The sequence below is a fragment of the Manis javanica genome, chromosome 11 (genome assembly GCF_040802235.1).
Source record: "Manis javanica isolate MJ-LG chromosome 11, MJ_LKY, whole genome shotgun sequence".
Classification (NCBI taxonomy): domain Eukaryota; kingdom Metazoa; phylum Chordata; class Mammalia; order Pholidota; family Manidae; genus Manis; species Manis javanica.
Window position 1 is genome coordinate 95194871 of NC_133166.1, and position 16417 is coordinate 95211287.

The following is a 16417-nucleotide window of genomic DNA, read 5'->3' on the forward strand; positions in this document are numbered from 1 at the left end:
CCCTCCAAACAACGCGAACGCCTGTGCGTTCTCAGTGGGAGCTGCTGGGCGGCAGGGGTGAGGGGCTGGGCACCAGCCACCCACTTGTCTCTGCTCCCTGGCAGTTGTGTCTGGCTTGTCCTCACCCCAGTCAGTAAGCTAGTTCACTGCAACCAGTCACTTCTGCAGGGGATAAAGACGGAACAGACCTGAGGGTTTTGTCAAGGGCCCCCACTGAGTCTGGCAAGGGTGACTCTTGGGAAGGTTTAGGGGACCTGAGCTGAGCAGGGTGGAGGGGAGGACACAGCGGCGCTGTGGAGGCAGAGGAGAAACCTGCTCGGGGGACACGGAGGGGACCTAGCTTTGCTGGCGACAAGGGGCAGCGTGGTGACTGAGGACTGGCGGATTATCGGGGCAGGGACTGCTGACCCTGACAAAAACTGGCTGTGGTGGTCTGATGGGGATAAGAGACAGCGGGCAGTGGACCCCAGAGAGGGTGAAAGTAGATGCAGAAACTGGGAGAAATGGGATGAAGGCTTAGAGTGGTGCAGGTGAAGGGCCTTATTTTCAGATGGCAGCATTTCCACACATCTGTGCTGATGTGGGCCTCCAGGCGCCCCTCTTCACAGTGCAGCTGGGCACTGTCTCCTTCCCTCAGCCCTTCCTTCCTCAGCAAATGGCCCGTCTGTCCTCTCAGGCTCTGGCTGGAGACCGGGAGTCACCCCCGCCTCTCCCTCAGACACCCTTCCCTCCCTCACACTCCAGTCAGCGATCTGGCAGATACGTGCGCTCTGCCTGCGGGATACCTAAGCCATCTGGACACTTCTTGCTGCCTGGGAGCAGCCCCGCCAGGATCCTGCCTCCCCACTGCTGCCTGGGCCACTGGGCCTCCTCTATCCCCACAGACCAGCCCAACAGGGCAGCCAGAGCAATCAGCTCTGTTGCACAAAACACAGATGGCACCAGTTCCCAGCTCAGGCCAGTTCTCAGCTCTCAGGCTTCTCATCTGAGAGCAAAACAGGGAGCCTTACAGATGACCTGTGGGAGCCTCCTCTACTCCTCGGAGCTCCCCATCTCCTACCGCGAACTCCTTGCCTCCCCCCTTGTTCCTTGCTGGTCCTTGAAGACACCGAGCAGCCCCCTGCCTCAAAACCTCTTGCACTTGCTCCTCTTCTGGCTCAAGCCCCCTCCCCCTGGATATCCACGTGGCTCCCTCCCTCCCTCCTCCAGGTGTCTGCCTGCAAGTCACTTTTCCAAGACACCATCACCAAGACCCCATCAAAACCAGCACTTTCCCCATCACCCTGCTTTCCCTGCATTATGTCTTTTTAGTGCTGCTCACCATCTATTACAAATTTATTAGTTTTTTGGTTTAGTATCTGTCTCTCCCACCATTAAAATAAAAGAACTTGGTCTGTTTTGTCCGCACCTATAGTCTTAGATCCTAGAACACTGCCTGATATCTACTAGGCACTAAATAAAGTTGTTGAGTGAATGAAGATGTCACCCAGCCCCCTCCACCTCAGCCTAAGAAGGGAGGGCACCATGTCACTTGGCGATTGAGTGCAGTGCATGGCACAGAACCGCGGGGCTCAAACTCTGTGCCAAGCTGCCGAGTTAAGTAACATGCTGAATATAACTAAGAGCAGGAAGAAAAACAAGTGACAAGGTATGTACAAGCGGGAAGAGGATCTGTTTTTAGACAAAGCCTAAAATGAGAGGACAGTGATGTGGTAAAGAGGTGGGAACAAGTGGGCAGCTCCCTGCAGACAAACCAGTTGCCTCCCCAGATGCAAAGCAAACAGGGAAAGACAAAGGGCTTCAGGTCTGGCGATAGTTGAGAGGCAGAAGAATCCTCCACCACTATGAACAAGTGTCCACTATGACCCCAGGAACTCTAAGATAAAGGTCTTTGCAGGGACTTTAAGATGCTGTTTTTCTTGATTGTAGGTGGTGTCTTTGGTGTTTAACAACAATGAGTTCCTGGGGAAAAAAGTTTTAATCTTAACATTTCTTAGTGTGACTATTTATTAATAGAATGAATTTATTAATATAATAAATGTTAAATTAACATTAATATAAATAACATACAATGTTGACATTTACTGATGTAAATGTCCTCAAAGAAAAGGGAACTTCATGACAGGAACGCTCTGGAGGGAGAGCAGAGTGCTGTCAAGTAAGAGGACACTGGTCTGGGGTTCCGGAAACCTTCATTCTTACCGGCTACCCTGCAGTGAAGCAGCTGTGGGCCGCCAGGCAGGCATCTTAATCCCTCTGCGTCTGTATCCTTGGCTGTAAATAACATAATCCCTCAGTTACTTAGCAGGTCCTGAATTCTGACTCTTAGGATTTTACACCTTCTGGCAGTGATAATCAAATACAAGGCTTGAAGACTACCAACAAATATAGGACCTTCAAAGAGGGATAATGGGACATTCATGCGACACACCGGGTTGTTGTGAGGACCCAATGATCTAATCCACCAGCAGCATTTACAACAGTGCCTGGCACTCAGTGTGCTTCAACAAACGTTGGTAATTGTTCATTTATGGCTCATTCATTCATTCATTCACTCATTCATTCATTCAATAAGCCCTGCAACTGATCCTAGAGGCAGGGATGTGAGATGAAGTCTTTGACCTTAAGTAGCCCATGACTATATCAGTACCCAAGGTAAAAGTAAGAGTGCCTATAATGTGACACAGTCCCACACAAAAGCAGTCACACCAGGGAGTTGGATAAATTCAAGGGAGTGCAGAATCATCTAAGTTTCAGCAAGGGGAATTTACCAGAATAATAATATGCTTTCACTTTTGTGTTGGAAGGAAATGAGAGATGTGGATAACAGAGGCATGACAGAGATGTACCACAATGACACTGTTCAGCTCTAATTCTTCAAAAAAAGAAAAAAAGAAAAAAAAGGTGCAGGGTGGATAGCATCTGGAGGAAATATTAGATTCTGAGCCTTTCTTATACACCATCTTCTACCACAGGGACGGTCCGTATCTTAGAGAACCTGACAGAGGCCATGTGCCCTACTTTTGCTCATAAGAAATTATAAATAAACAGGTTGGACAAAATTGAAAAAAAAAAGTTAGGCTAACCTGGTTAATAGGAAGGAATGTTCCTATCAATCGTTTTGTTTTCTTTTGTTTTGGTAATGCCAGTTTCTTTGTCCACCAAGTAATTTTACAGTCCTTTATGGTTTTTCAAACATCTTTGTCAGTTTTTCTAAAACTTTTTCTACTGCTTTTCTTCAAAAGCCAAGCTATTGCTCCTGCCCTGATTGCAATTTGTGTAAAATTTAATGTCAACTTGGATTCCATTTTCCAGAAAAATAATATACACATAAATGCTCAGGATTCAGAAAGACATATGCCAAAGTGCTGCTCGTGATTTTCTCTGGAAGGATACGAGTATGGATACTGTCTGTTCTTCATTCAGTCTGTACTTTCTGATTCTTCTATAATGAGCACAGATGATTTGTGCAAAGACTTAAGCAGTCAAACCTATGTAAAAGTAAGATATAGAAATTTTTATACCCTTTTCGAACTTCTAATTCATTTTCAGCCAATGTAACAACTGCTCTGCATGACTTTCCTTTCTGTGCATGGATAAAAATACTTAAAAGATGCAGGAATTGTTGCAAGACTGTTACATCATGCACCAGCATTTCCAACACTGGAAGAAAAGCATGATTGTATGTCACCCAGTTTTCTGCTGAGCAAACGATACACTGTCTTTCTGGACAAGGAGAACAGATTTTTATTGTGGAATCCCCTTTTCTAATTCTTGCTTTTGGTGTTTCTCTTGTTTCAGTGGAGCTTTCAAAACAGACACAGTCTACCTGTACATGCGCATATGTAATCTCCTGAAATGGAGAAAAGCATGCATATTGGAGTTCTTAAAATGTGAAAAAGCAACAAGTCACAGGATTTCTGCTTTGCATTACCCATTACCTTCAAGAGGAAGATAAAAGGAAGCAGGGGCATACAGACCACCTCACACGAAGATGACTGGTGCTGTTGACCCCCCATCACAAGGACATGCTCTGTCTTATATTCCCTTACAAGAGTGACGGGTGCACTTGTTCATTGATACACATTCTTTCCTACCAGTGATGTGAACGATTCAGGAAAAAAAGTGGCTCAGTTTAAGATGCTTCCTATGTCTGGGTTACAAGATCAAAGTCAATTTAGCCAGGACTTAGCCTATGACTCTGGCCTCATTCACGAATCACCCATAACAATGACAGGGTCATAGGAGCATTTCTTGGACATTTCCTATACTTGTTATTTTCTGGTCAATAGTAAAAGTCAAGAAATTTCTCACATCATTGGTCACACCATCATCATAGTTTTTCCACCCCCTCCAACTTTCAAAAGCATACTCATAACCTCATTGCTTCCGTTTATAAAAAACAAATCATTTTTTTGTTTCTTAATGTTAAGAAATAATACCCTAGAAACTACCACTCCACAATGATTCCTCTATATAATAACTCTATAAAACTATTCTCTTGAATATGTCATGGTGCAATTTAATGAAGAAGTCGAAGTGAGTGAATAATATACTTGGTTTTCCAGGCATATTTATGAAAATAAATATAGTTCATTAAAATACACAGGTTACAAAAGAAGCCTAACTAAAAAGGAATTTCGATTTCTTTTATGTTCCCTCCACATCACCCTTTCATGCGTCATCAATTAAAATCTTCCCTTTGGCAGGATCACACTGAGTCAAGTGATCAACTAGAGAAGTGCACGGGGCAAAGTGCAGCCCATCTGTATAAAATAAGGCAAAATCCTGAAGCATGGCATTTTCAGAGGTGGGCTTGGGGGGAATATTCACAGTGACTGGGACCTCCGAAGGCGCTGCATCCCCCGGGAAGAGGGAGGAATGTGTGCCTCGGCGCTCTCGGAGAGCTTTCTGGCAAAGACAGGAACATTGTAAGGGACGCCTTCCTTTCGCATCCATCAAAGGTCGCTTTGCTTCCTCTGACACGTTCGTTCGCGCAGTGCCTCTTCTCCCAGGGGGCCCTCAGGACACGCAAGCACAGGGTTGGAGAGTGGTGACAGCTTTCCCCTAGCAGTCTGTACAGCCTAGTCCGGGTTCTGTCACCATGTGACTTTGGGCAGCTCACCCCACCACTGTGGACATTGTTTTCTTATCTACTGACAGCTTGGACCTGATGACTTGTTAATCTCCTTCCGACCTCACCCGCTGCCATGTGGCACTGACCCCGAGAACCCCGGGTGCTTGGGGTCTGCCTTTGGAGAAGGCCCAGTTAATGACCAGCAGCTGAGGACCAGGCTTTCTAGGTGCAGAATCACTCAATTGCCTTCTTCATCGCTGCTCTTGCTTTGGGCTGCGTTTTACCTTGCAGCAGAACCTCCGCTTTGATCCCACCCAAGCATTCCTAAGGCAGAACCCTGAATCCATTTTTATGTGGAGCAAATGCCCCAGATTCCTCCCTAATGATTTCATGTATGAGGCCATTTATTTCTAGGCACTTACTTTTCTTAAACCCTTGTGTCCGCTCTACCTCATTATAATTCACTGCCCAGTACTTATTTAGTTCTTCAGTATAAAGGATGGAAAACCTTAATGGCTATTAGGCTCTTCCTTCCACAGTGGGAGACAGATGAAACAAAAATGAAATTTTTGTTACAGGTCAAGTCCAGCCTGTCACCTCTGGAAACAAGTGGCTTCAGCAACTGTGTTATCACTTGTCATCTAGGAGACTAGGTAGGTTACCAGGTGCTTAACAGGAGCAGAAATACTCTCTAGGCCTGAAGGTGCCCTGGCCCTGGGACTGGGCAAGGAGCGGGGAAGACTCCACATCAGGAGACCGGACACAGCAAGCTGTCTTGGCCTAAGGTCTTTGAACATGACTTAGAAACGTGGGACTGTATCCTTCATCCTGTGGCTCCTTGCGACTCAAGCCATTTCACTATGAGTTGACTATCTGTACAGTTTGTCTACAGGAGGAGAATAGGTCAATTCCCAAACTGCTTATTGTTAAGTAATAAACAGGCATTTTGTTACATACAGGTGGGTGTATTTGGTTAACGGGAACCTCCCAAGGGAGGGTACCCCTCACTATGTGCTCATAAATGAGGCTTCAGAGTCTGCAAATCTGGGAGATGAAGTGGTCCTGAAGGCTAGGGCGCCACAATGGCCACCTCAAAAACCCCAGCGTGGACTGCACTGATTCATCAGAATAATGCAGCCACTGAGGCTTGATGGAAGACAGGTGAGAAGCAGGCTCAGGAGACCCAGAGATAATGCAGCATCTCACACATTCTGCATTTTATATTAATGCAGAGTTTACAGTTAATCAGAGAAGGTAAACATTCTTCATACCATGTACACATTAGTGTTCTTATATTCTTAGAATCCATCTACTTTCTTAAGTTAAAAAAAAGCCCCTACTTTATTTTTTGCATAAAGCTAAGCTTCAGTCCAGTCTGAATTACTGAAGTTATTATTTCTCGTCTGCCCCCACACCTATACCCAGCCTCACAGTTTATAGAGAACTTTCATATCTATTACATCACTAGGTCCTGACAAGTCATCAGGACAGGCACTACTGTCTTCATTTACATGTGAGGAAACTGAGACCCAGAGAAGAAACAGACGACCTGTTACCTGCCAAGTTCACAGACCTAGTAAGTTGCAGAGCTGAACTGCCTCCTCCTATTCTGTGTTATATATACATTACCTGAACTGGAGGTGATTTACTGTCTTGCTTCTCTAAAAAACCAGAATATAATGAGTTAATTTTTCTAGACGTGCTTAAATATAGAAACAGCTGACTTAGCAGGCCTGGAATCAAATCATGTAATTCCCACGGCTTGCTGATCTCTCCAACATGCAGAAAGCTAGCCACAAAATGCTCTATCCACGACTGGGAGGAACAAAGTATGATCCTCCCGAAAACTCAGCGACAAGCCCACTTCTGTTCCGTCACAAGGCTGACACTCTGTGGAAGCCTGCTGTCGGGGACACAGGGAAGTGGACTGTGCGTGCGGCCTTCAGGGCCAAGGTAGATGCTCCTAAGCCAACGGCTCAGCCTGTGGTTCATTCTGGCATGCGGCCGTGGTGGAGCCCTATGGTCAGATGAGACGTGGGCTTAGCAACCTTTCATGCTGCTCAATAATGCCCTTTGGGGACATTCCAAGGCCAACTGTGTAAGAGCAGGGAGAGAAAAAAATGAAATAGCAGATAATTAGAAGTAGACTGGGAGGGGGGCAGTGAATGACAGACACCATGTATGGGAAGAACAACAAAGAAGGGCAGATACAGAGAACACCCTCCCTGTCACTTGGAGCTGCCGCCTAAGAGCATCAGCGTTTCCCGAAGTGTATTAACAGGTTTCACTGAAGAAACAGACTGTGGAGGGTACACAGAGGCTGAAGATCATACTCTTTCCAAATTAAAATTGTTAGAACATGGAACGCATTTTCTGTGGATACCTATGAACATTTTGTGGATCTGGTATCTTGTAGAAAAGTTGAGAAAACAACATTCCTAGTCCCTCAAAGAGCCCCCCAAGAGGTCCCCAAACTTGCTGTAAGTTTCCCATTGCCATGTTACAGGATGCCCTTGGGACCTGTCCATCAGACCAGACGGCCTGACCCCTCAGCCCTGGATGCTGCAAAGGCATTAGCTCTAAGGATCAGTCTGGAGCTGCCGCCCTCTGGCTACACAAAAGCTGTGCCAGCGGCTCACCTAATTCTACTAGAGTCACACTGGGTTCAAACAGCCCATGGGTGACAAGTGGCCTGCTTCTGGGGATACAGACCTGTGACAGTAAAAACCAAAACAGCTTAAAGATAGCATTTCAATATTTTCATTTGTCACCTCTGCATGTTTCATCTGTTGCTGGTGGCCTTGAGGGCAAATTGTCACCCTTGGTAGGACACCTGCCTGTATCCAGCATGCCTCCTCGTGTCTTTCCCATTTCTCCTGGTCCTGCGTGTGGCCCCAACATGTCATTGCCTATCACTGGATAGGAACTGCCCATCAGTTCCAGGCCAGCACACAGGGGTACCCAGCCACATCCTATGCCACAACTAAGCTTTCCAGCTCTGCCTGTGAAAGGGTCCCAGGGAAGGCCCTAGAAAAATAAGGGCATAGCAGTTCTGATCTTCAGAGGAAACACCCTCCCTGCCAGTTGGCCCAGCACCTACCTGACACTCCACATTGCAGTAAAATGCCTGCTTGCATCTTCCACATTTGGACAATCCTTCTTTCCTTAAAAACAGAAAGGGCACTGTAGTGGCGAGAGGCACAGAAATACAAAGCTGCACATTTTATCATGCCATAACAAAAGCCATCTGGTCAGAAAGCAGAGCCAAGACTCACCTTACCTTACTCTCCCCTTGTTAAGTTGCATTTTCCCAGAGGAGAGTTTGGACCAGATTCAGCCCTTGAGTAGGAGTGAGTTAGTCAAATAGTACATGCACCAACATTTACCAACCCTGACTGCGTGAAAGGCACTTTCCAAAATTGATGGATGGCGTGCACTTCGCCTCGTGAGCCTGGCCTGGGACACCACAGCTGTTAATATCACCTGCACTATTACTCAGTAGTTTTGGGCAAGTCAGAGGTTCTTATGTCCTCATTTTCTCACCTGCTAAAGAGAGGCAGAAATAAACAAGACTGTCTTGAAGGTTTGACATAAAGACAGAGGACTGCGGAGCACCTTTAGTGGTGGAAAGCACAAGGTGAGGAATAACCTTATTATTTAGAGATGCGGGGAATGCAGAACATGGAATTGGGTATGTCAATAATTCCAATGTCCAGAAAGCTAAGGTTAAGTTAGAGACATATAACTTAAAGTAAGTAGAGACATATCCTTGAATAAAATATTACCAGATCTGATGAGTAAACACACTCACCTTGTCAGTGTGCTACTGAGTGATTTTTCTGCCTCTTCATAACTAGATCGACTCTCCCTGTTCATTGCCACATTATTTCCCTGTTTCCCATAAATGTCAGGGACAGTTGTTTCCCAACTGATAGGTGTCAGTGTTTTTGTTGCATTAGATAAGTCAAACTTTCTCCAAAAAACTGTGAAGCCACTGCGTTAAACCACATACAACACAACTCTTAAAAATTCTTTTGAGGTAGGGAACAAGCACATGGTTAAATCAGAGCACTCTGTGTTAAAACCTGCTGTCCTATTCTTATCACCGCCCTGAGGCCAGCTTTCTGACTTGGAGAGATGCCCACAGCACAGGGGACAATCTCGCAGCTGCCAGGGGTGCTGCACTGCCGCGGGGCCACCGCACCTCCTCCCCTTCCGTGGCACGCCTGGAGGAGCTGACGTTTTATAATATACACGTAATCGTGCGGCAGCGTCCTCCTCTGCTCCTTGTCAGCGAGTGGTAGTCACCACACTCCTCCCACAGAATCAAGGCCGCGTTCCAGAAATGCTACCTTTGGAACTAAACAGACTGCCTTGCAGTTTTCATGACAGCACTTGGATTCCAAGAAGCAGACTGCAGAATGCGTGGGAGCAAAACACATCTTGTGGTTGAGGCACAAATAAACATTCCCAGTTTGCGTATCTCAATAGTTCAAAAAGAAACCCACTAATTTAGCTGAGTGTGTTCGCTGGCCTGAAGTGCCCGCCGTGGGGGCATCTGCAGGGATCCGAAGTCTGACATTGCATTTTGGAATATGAACGACACCAGATGCCTCCTCCCTGCTGTCATGTTTTATGAGGAGGGGACAAGGGCAGAAGGTGTGGTCAAAAACTACTGTGAAGTGACTTGTAAGCATCTGCTAAGTGAGATGGACCTTGAAGAAATGCCACGGGGATGGGAAGTAAAGGCAGACAAAGCCAGGGAGTGATCTCTGAAAATTCTTTCCACGAAAAGGCGCACTTGGAAATCGATAATGCCCAGAAAAGTGCTCATCTGAAACAGTAGTTTGTTAATGTTTGTTCTTGCAAGGGAGAGGTCACATGCGATCAAAGCTATGTGATCATTTGAGAATTTGATCAAAGCTATTAACTCTTCCCAGCAACCCACCTTCTCCTTAACCCCCAAAATGCAACCAAAAATTTTATGAAATCTCAAGGGCCACCGAATAGCCTCTGCAGCTGGTTTAGGACTTCCTGCTGTAAAAGATTAGGAATCTATCACAAAAATATCTTTATTAGCTCTACACCACACAAAAAAGCAAGGATCGCACAGTTCTTCCTGCACAGATGCCAGTAGTAAAGTTAATGTGAAACCAAGCCTTGTTTTCAGCTTCAAGGTAACATCCCTGGGAGAGTAAAGGCAACTGGGCTTTCGTGAGCTAGGAAAGAACTCTAGTTCTTTCCTTCACCAAAATAAGGAACCTCTTCATCAAAATAAAAAACCTCCCAAAGGCCAGGCTGCATTTAACAAAGCCAGTCACCATGTCCACAAGCCACAAAATTGAAGAACAGGAAGGAAAGATTAACTGTTAAGTGTTGGCGATATGTTACGTAATTTCTACTCTCTCTCCCAGTGGTCCTCAAATGGTGGTCCATAGACTTACTGGGTCCTGGAGACTCTTTCAGGGAGTTGGTGGGGTCAAAACTAGTTTCAGAATCATGCTACTGCCTTGGCATTTGCACTGCGGAAGATATAAAGTAGAAAGGTGCTGGAGGTCAAACTGTTGGTACCTTGGTGCAAATGAAAGCAGACACCATATTCTTCACTTCCACACACCAATTGGCAGGTGAGGGGGGAGCCAGTTTCACTTGAGAATGTTCCTGATGAAGCAGTAACAAATAGTGATTGTACTGAATCTCGACTCTTGGGTATGTATCTTTTTGATATACCGTGGTGAAATGGGAAGGAGGGGTAAGGTATTTGTGCTGCATCCTGAAGTAGGATGGCTGTCTCAAGGAAACACACTTGTGTGCTCTCTGGAGTTGTAAACTGAACCAGCCTCTTTTCTGGAATACCAACGGAACTGGAAAGTATGACTTTAGACAAACTGTGCTTATTCAGACGAGTGTCTGGCAGATACAGTCTGGAAATGAAGGAAGGGAGCCTGTCACTTCAAAGAGAACAATAGAAATATTTGTTGCCAATGATAACATTTGTGCTTTTGAGCAAATATTATAATCTTGGAAAACATATATCTGCCACCCTGAGCCTGAGAGTCTCTCATCTGACAAGACTGGTGATGGTGTTGACAACTGTGATTTTTTTTTGGATATGGTTTGATGAAATGAATCAACATTTAGAGGCTCTATATAATGTAGTGAACCAATATTTTTCAAATGACCAGTGCACAATGTTTTAAAAATTATGCATAGCTAACAGTCCATCAAACTGCAAGACTGACCACAGGGTTTTACTGTAACAAAGTACATAAAGTTCACTGATAGACCTTCAGATTGCACTTTACAGTTGTAGCCTTTAATACAATTTCACTTACAAATTTTAGTGATGAATCAAAGAATATCCACAATTCAGTCAAAACACTATTAAAACACTCCTTTCCAACTACATATCTATTTGTGGCCATATTTTCTCCACATACTTGAACCAAACCTATGTAATGCCACAGACTGAAGTCAGAAGCATGTTTGAGAATCCAGTTGTCTTTGGGAAGTCCAGACATTAAATAGATTTGTAAAACTGTAAAACTCCACTATTCTCACTAGTTCTTTTGTTTTGGGATATGGTTCTCATTAAAAAATGGTACTGTCATTGGATGGTGGTTGTCATTTTAAAATGAATAAATAAAACATTTACTGTTTTAATTTCCATATGGTAAGTATTGATCAGTATAACCCATATAAACAAAAGCTCTCTGGAGTTCTCAATTTTTAAAGTATAGAGGAAGTTTGAAAACTCCCAGCCTAGCAGCAAGTCCATCAGCTCTATGATGAAGTTATTATTCCTATTTTTCAAATGAAGATAATGTGGATCCTAGAGGTGAAATAATCTAACCCAGTGGGGCCATTCAGCAAGTAGGGAACAGAATCAGAATTCACACACTGAGGTGCGCATTTTGCCTCCATCGTGAGAGATTATCCTTCCTTGAATAGTGGGGCAATTATCCAGGAGGATAAACTACATGAAGCAAAAATAATCTATGTTTGGATAAGCTAATGGCAATAAGAGCATAAGGAAAGGCACCCTTTACCACGGTCTGCGTAATATCCCAGCAACAATGATAACTCATTAACGTCACTGCTTCAGAGACGCAGTGGGCAGAATCAGGATCATTTTTCAGAATGAGACCTGGGCAGGGAACAATCCCCAAACCAAGTCTCTTAAAATAGGTTGGGATGAAATAAGGAGTGGTTTTCTATTTAGTCTATGCAGAGAAGGACCCTCGCTCCCATTCAGTCGGGTAGATGGAAGTGTTCCTCAGACGCAGGCTGGGCGAGGTCAAGCTGCAGCGCGTCCCGGGGGCCCTGAGGGACAGCACACAGCAGCTTTCAAGAGAGTAAAATTTGCTGAGCTGGTACCCGCGTTGTGGGTGTGTATGTGCCCGAGCGAGAAAGGAGAGAGAGAGGAAAAAGAGAGAGCCTGTGAGTGCATCACTGCTGCTGACTGAGAAGGTTAGCTAGAGAGAAACTGCATACGGGGTCTCCGTTTTCACTGCAGGAATAGACCAGGCATTCGGAATAAACTCTGCTCCTACAGAAGACACAGCCGTGAATCTTTCATTTGCAATGTAACGTCATCTGAATTATCCAAGAGCTTTGGGGAAAGAATGCCAAACACAGAAAATAAAATTCCTCTCAGAGAAAGATTAGTAAGGTCCTTTGGAGGCATGACCTGAAATAACCCCAAAGGAGGGGAACTCAAAGTGAAGGGCTGATGGCCTCTCTCAGGGTCTCCCCTGAGCTGCACATGGGGATCTGGGCCTGGGATAGGGCTTGCAATTCTCATTTGACTGGTCTGTTTGGAGATTTTTAGAAAGCTTTCCTGGAGCTTTTAATGTGCTTCCAGAATGGAGAAGCCCCAGCCCAGGCCTACAGCAGTCCATTTGGACCAAGAGGTTTTTTTTGGAATACAGAATTTGCCCAATGGTGTTGCAGAATTCTTCTCAGCAATGCAGGTTATTTACAAGGTAACTTGTCTTGAGAATGAATGGCACACGCTGGATGTATTAAGTGGCTTAGCTACCTTGATGATGAATATTAAGGTCAGAATGAAGGCTGACACCACATTTTCTGTTACAAGGAAGTATTCCAGAAGCCAGGTGCGAATTCTAAAAAAGAAAGCTGAGGCTTTCTTTCCACCTCCTGAGTCCCTCTTCATAACTTAGGATGAATGTGGTGAGTTACTTTTCCCACCTCCCTCTCTCAAATCCTTTTTCTTTCTGGCACTTGAGATGTTCTGTGGTCTTGAGCAAATTATTAATCCTTTCTGAACCTATTTCCTCCTCCACTGTAAAGATACAGTTTCCATCTCAGAGGTTTGTTAGGAAAATTAAATGAGAAAATACAAGGGCATTGTATTCCTACTACACTTTTAACTGGCCTACACTTTTTTTTTTAAGTGATGTCAACTCCTGAAATACCTTCAGTACAGTCTCTCTCAGACATATTTAGAGGATTCCTGCTTCTAAAGCCTTTGTTTTATGGACAAATATCCATACTGCTGTGAACGGATTCACTTCTTTGAACTTCAGAAGTGATACACCACAAAGGGAGGAAAGAAACATTACAGGAAAATGCAATTTGATTATTAGTGACTGAACAGAAGGGAGAAGACAGGCTCCTGTCATTTGCTACTAGAGGAGACACACGCAGTGATGAATGTCCCTGCTTTTAGAATTTGGAAGCCATGAAGATCAACAAGTTAAGAGACGTAATTAACAGCTCCTGCTAGTTAATGCATTGCCCCAGGGGCTGTTAGTCTAGATAAAAAGGATTTGGTCCTGTAAAGTCCCTACTTTCTGCTACTGAAACGGGTGCTTAGTGGGTTTCACCATGAAAGAAAATGATATCCTGGCATGGAGGGGGCTTGCAATAACAATTACTTTTAACTAACGGTGACAGAGGAAGTGACAAGTGCTCTGTGGAATGGAGGCGGCCCCAGCCAAATGAACAAGAGAAAAGAAAAAAAGCCCAGCAGCACAATGTCACTTCACCACCGGTTGAATAAGACAGTTAGAAACAAAGTTAGCCTCCCACCCAGAGAGAGTGGTTACACTAATTTTTATGTGAGAGAAATAAAAATTGGAGGGACTGTGGCGGAATCCTATTAAAACTCTGGTCAGGGGACAAGAATAATATGAAGGCTGTCCGTTCTTGTGTGATAGTGAAAGATGCTCCACGTTTCACTTTTATCCACAATGTGACAGTGAAACAGGACCCATGTGCAAGCAGGGAGCTTCTTCCCAGAGCCGGGCTGAACCTTCCCCTTCACACTGGGCTTTGTTCTGAGGCTTGTTAAAAGTTAGAGCCCAGGGCCTCTAGGGGAGGCAGGAACTATTTAGGGCAGTAAGCAGCAACTAATAGGCTTTCCCAACTATTGGAATAAGAGCTGTGATGTACAAGGAGAAAGCTGGGCTTGGTGGTGAGGGCAATGAATGGTTGGCCTTGTTCAATAATGCTGACCCTGGGGAAAATGGGGCGATGTGGGTCAGAGGGTACAAACTTTCAGTTATAAGTTCTGAGAATCTAATGTACGGCATGGGGACTATAGTTAGTAACACAATGTTTTGTTCTGGAAAGTTGCTGAATCTTAAGATTCTAACCACACACACACAGGAAGGCTAACTATATGGGGCGATGTGCTAATTATCTTGATCTTAGTAACCATTTCACAATGTATACATATATCAAATTACCACATCATACACTGTAATATACATTATATTTGTCAGTTATTCCTCAATAAAGCTAAAAAAATACTGTATACATGACTCTACATATCACTGATTCATTAAAAGTAAAGCTCAGCAATGAAAAAAAATGATGACCACTGATTTAGGATTCATTTTAATGCAGGCTCTGGTTGCAATGCAATTTACCTTTGCCTTAGAAAGAAGAAAAATTCACGAAGCTTATGGCTAGAGGAGAGAAACATCAAGCCTATGGAATGGCGAACATTATATTCCTCTTTCCAGCCACTGGATGACGTCTACAATCACATTTTGTAAGACCGGTAAATCTCTAACAGTTAAGGCTTGCTCAAAGAATGAATAGAGGCACTTTTAAAATTAAACACTTTCCTCTGGAAACACTTTACATCTTAACTTCTGCATGAGGTCAGATGACACTTCCTTGCTAGTGAACTTTTGTTTCTCTGATGCCTACTGATTGGGAAATCAAAAGGGAAAAATGAATGCCTCTCTTTTTAACTCAGTTCTCTCATAAAGGAGTCCACGATGAATAACATGCACCATTTCTTCCAGTGGTACAATAAATGACAGATGTGAATAAATACTAATAATATTAGATGCCCCAGTGACTGCTGTTGTCCTAACTTCCACAACACACAGGTGATTAAATATCAAGGAAAAGAACAAAACCAAAGTCATATAAATTCCAGTATTTAAAAACTTAGAAAGCTTCTAACAATCCTCCTCACTTCAACCTTTGGGCCACAGTGTAGGGAAAAAAAAACACATAGAAACACCTTTATAACCTGATACTAAATGTGAGTTTCAGAACATGATCAGGCCCTCTGCGGTCAAACATGAATATTAACTCCTTGCTCAAGAAACGGGTGACCTGCTCTGACTTAGAAACTGCACCTTTTTAATTGCTTCCAGAAGAATTTTAAGAGGTGATACTCTCTCATGCCTTTGGTGTTAGTTTTCTATAGACAAACAATACAAAACTGAACTGCCAATTTTTTTCGGTGAATTACCCCAATTGTGGACCTTGCCTTGAGAACTCACACTTACCAGATATTATTTGAATGGATTTAACAGATACTTTCTCTCAATCCATTTATATTTCTGAATAAAGAAGAATATTTTTTATACTGTAAGACTGCACATGAAGCAGGGGGAAAATACATTAATCTACCTTAGGCAACTAATTTCTATTGAAAAAGTATTATTTTCTATGTTTTGAGTACTGTGCCAGGCTCTGGAAGAATGATATTTTTGTGAAAACTGAGCTATTTGAGAAAATAAGCCCTACCTTCACGAGAGTGGTAAATATAAACATCAGGCAAAATGATTCAGCATCCAGATGGCCCACATGACGCTGAACGGAGAGCAGGAAGCTACTCCTAGGACAGAGCTGTTTAAAAGACACAGAAGTTAGGGCCTGTACAGAGAATGCTGTCTTACTCATCTTTGAGTCCCCAGGGTTAGAGCACAATGCCTAGAATGGTAAGGTGTTCAATAAATGTAAATAGCAAACCATTGTAAAATAAATATAAAGCAGCAACTAGAAAAAATGAAGAGATTTGTGGGCTGAGGTATCTAAGAGGAGTTTCAGGAAAGAGATGCAATATGAGCT

At 43.9% G+C, this 16417-nt stretch overlaps 1 protein-coding gene across 13 annotated transcripts in view; it reads right to left on the reverse strand.

The window, feature by feature from the left end:
- SMYD2 (SET and MYND domain containing 2) overlaps nucleotides 1-16417 on the reverse strand; it is an 87824-nt gene that overhangs the window by 62317 nt on the left and 9090 nt on the right. For 10 of the 13 annotated variants that reach the window (XM_073216928.1, XM_073216933.1, XM_073216930.1 and 7 more), the window contains exon 2: nucleotides 8178-8241. In XM_073216928.1, the coding sequence (XP_073073029.1) occupies nucleotides 8178-8241 (64 nt within the window). Of the gene's footprint in view, nucleotides 1-2202; nucleotides 2275-8177; nucleotides 8242-8352; nucleotides 8444-16417 lie in introns of those variants that run through there. The other 3 variants (XM_073216935.1, XM_073216927.1, XM_073216934.1) reach the window with 3 other exon arrangements.